Raw genomic sequence first — 3,013 nt, forward strand, 5'->3', positions numbered from 1 at the left:
TGCCGGGGTGCGGCAGGGCCCCCCGGGACGGCTCGTCACTGCGCTGGGAGGAACTGACCCGGCTGTCGTGGGGACCTGCGGCGCCAGGCTGCGGGGACGGGGCATGCTGCCCGCTTCTCTCTAGCAAAAGGCTAGAGAGCCTCTTGCAGCCCAAAGCCGAGCCCATCCCTCTGCCCCCCGCCTCGGGCTCGCCTCCACTGCGGGAGGTGAAGCCCAGTTGGCCTGATGTTTGGAAAGCCGAGGGAGGGCGTGCCGCCCTCCTCCCGGCTGGGACAGGGACACCCGCGGCTCCGGGGTGCCCAGCCCTCCCCGCCAGCTGGCACGGTGGGTGCGCACCCTGCCCTCCCCTCCCGGGCCTCCTTCCCAAAGGCGTGCGGGAGCCCTGTGCCTCCCCTCGTGACTGCGATAAACATTACACCGAGGCCGTTAATGTTTAATGAGGTTTGTCTCCCAATTAATGTGCTTTCCCGTGGGCGCCCGCTCCCAGAGCGAGACGCCCGCCGGACGACACGCCGACGCGATGGGTGATGGTAAGGGCGCTCCGGAGAGCGGGGCAGGCGGCAGGCACCCGCGGCAGGCACCCCAGGCACCCGCAGCCAGCACCCTGCTCGGCCCACCCGAAAGGGGCTTCCCTGGGGGGGCAGACGCCTTCACGGGGGCATCTCTGCGGGAGGCGCAGGGCTGGTCCCTCCTGCCACGCAGAAGCCTGCACGGGGGAAGCTCTCGCGGAGGATTCAGGGGAGATGTGGGGATGAATCCCCAGAGCTCTGCAGCCTGCTGGCGCGTCGGTGCCGGCTGGTGTTTGGCTTCTCAGGGGGATTTCTCCTTCCAAACGGCTCCTGGCAGAGGGACGTGCAGTCAGGTAACGTGGCTCAAGCGGTGACACGCAGCCACCAGACGGATGAGCCTGCTGGTGTGGAGGGAGGCTGCCGGGAACCACCCCGGTTCAAGGTGTCGGCGCGAGGGGTTGTTCAGTGCTCTGTGCCGCCGGAGCAGAGCCATCGCTGCCCCGCTGAGCCTTGTGGGCAGCGGCACTTCCCGAGGGCACCGTGAAGGCTGCTCTGCCAGCAGCGCAGCCTTAGCAAATAGCAACCGGCTGCTGCAAACAGTCAAGCCGGGTCCTTGTCTGCAGCTTCACCTGGAGCTCGAGAGACTCCCACACGTCCTGCGAATGCATCCTGCAAATGCACCGTGAACTTTAAACTTCCTGGGGTGAAAGACAGGAATTCGGGAATTCTTACTGGCTCAGCTACATCTTAAGGAAATCAGAACGCTCTTGCTTGCAGCCCTCATTCCTGATCTTTCCCACCTCGCCTCCCTGTCCCGGCTCCCACTGCAAGCCCAGGCCCTCGCTCTCACTTGGGTTTCTCCTCTTTTCCAGAACAAGCGCCCGAGCAGGGCCTGGACAGGTTCAGCTACGGTGAGTGCGTGCCCCGTGCAGCCCGGGGGCTGCGGGCAGCAGGATGGGCAGCCTCCTCCCACACCTGCCCGTGGGCTCTGCTCTGCGGGCTCAGCCCCGCGCCTCGGCCAGGCTGACGCCTGCTCGGGTCTCCTCCTCCCCAGACTATGAGACCATCCGCAACGGGGGGCTGATCTTCGCTGTCGTGGCTTTTGTCGTCGGGCTCCTCATCATCCTCAGTAAGTGCCTCGGGTGGGTCGGACACCCTCCTCGGCTCCATTCCCCTGCGCGTGGACCCTTCTCCACTCGCATCCCTCGCCCCAGGCCAGGCACTGGCCGGGTGCTGGGGTGGGCCCCTTCTCCACTCGCATCCCTCGCCCCGGGCCAGGCACTGGCCGGGTGCTGGGGTGGGGGGCTGCCAACCCTGCCCCGCCACGCGAGGGGTGGGCATCTCCCGCAGCTGGGGCTGCCTGGGAAATTTCCATCGAGGCAAGCTCCCAACAGAAAGCGAGTTGGGAAGGAGACCACATAAATATTTGGCGTTTCCCTGCCAGCGTCAAGGCTTCAGAGGGAAGGTCACTAATTAAAAATAGCAGAGAAAACTCTGACATTTCCAGAGTGAGAAACCAGCTTTCCCAGAGCCCTCAGACCTCGGCAGCTCCCAGAGAGACCTGGTGCCGAGCGTGCAGGGCACCCTGCCCGCGCGTACAGGCACTGCCCGCCTCGCTCCGCGTTGCACAGCGGGTTTAGGGAGAAAGATAAGAAAACCACCTGCATTTGCAATTGCGGGAGCAGCTTAGGCAGAAAGACAGACATTTGAGCAGGCTCTCGTGGCTGGCGCCTCGCTGGGCAGTGCCGGGGGCTGCAGCTTTGGGGTCCGGGGTGGTGTAGGGGGGCTGGCCAGGCAGCGCAGCTGAGCCGGGCGCCAGGAGGCAGCACATGGGGTCGGTGTCTCCCCACACTGGCAGGAGCCGTGCAGGAGGCCAGCCCCAGCGTGGAGGCAGGGGGGTTCGGGGCTTCCCGCAGGAGCCAAACCTGGTGGTCCCTGCTGAGGGGACAAGCCCGCGAGCAGGACTGCTTCATCGGAGCAGAGAGGGACGGGGGAGATGGGGCGGGGGGGAAGGCTCCAGCCACAGGAGGCCTCAGTTGCTCCTCTTGCCCCCAGGCCAGCGGTTCCACTGCGGAGGGAAGAAGAAGAGGAGGTGGGTATTGCACGGTTTGAAGGCAGCCTCATCTGTCCTCCGTGTCCTAGGCCTGCCAGCTGAAAGGGCTGGATTATCGGCTCGTGCTCCCTCCCGTCTCAGCCACGTTGCCCAGCGTAACATGTCTCCCATTGCTTTTCACTCCACAGACAAGGAAACGAGGAAGACCTGTAGCTGCAGGTAGGTTGGAGGAGGATGCACCCAGCTGGCAGCCAGGCTCCCTAGGCATCCCTCGATGCTTCGAGGCACCCGTGCTTCAGGGAAGTACCTACATGGGGGTTTGTCTCGGGAGGAGAGGAGCTAGTACACACTGGCCTCTGTGGCCGTGTGACCCTCCCGTTCTGTCTGGTTTCAGAGCTGCCATGCCGCCGTGGAAGCAGAGCTTCATCCAAAGCAGAGAAGTCCTTGCCAA

The 3,013-nt window shown here is 64.8% G+C and overlaps 1 protein-coding gene across 1 annotated transcript; it reads left to right on the top strand.

Moving 5' to 3' along the window:
- Nucleotides 1–520: 520 nt before the first annotated feature.
- On the top strand, nt 521–2,775 carry FXYD2 (FXYD domain containing ion transport regulator 2). Its single transcript, XM_019470793.1, has 5 exons — nt 521–530; nt 1,382–1,420; nt 1,564–1,638; nt 2,565–2,601; nt 2,751–2,775. The coding sequence occupies exons 1-5, from the start codon at nt 521–523 to the stop codon at nt 2,773–2,775; spliced, it is 186 nt and encodes a 61-aa protein (XP_019326338.1).
- Nucleotides 2,776–3,013: the final 238 nt, after the last annotated feature.

The sequence above is a fragment of the Aptenodytes forsteri genome, unplaced genomic scaffold, assembly GCF_000699145.1.
Source record: "Aptenodytes forsteri isolate BGI_AS27 unplaced genomic scaffold, ASM69914v1 Scaffold752, whole genome shotgun sequence".
Lineage (NCBI taxonomy): Eukaryota > Metazoa > Chordata > Aves > Sphenisciformes > Spheniscidae > Aptenodytes > Aptenodytes forsteri.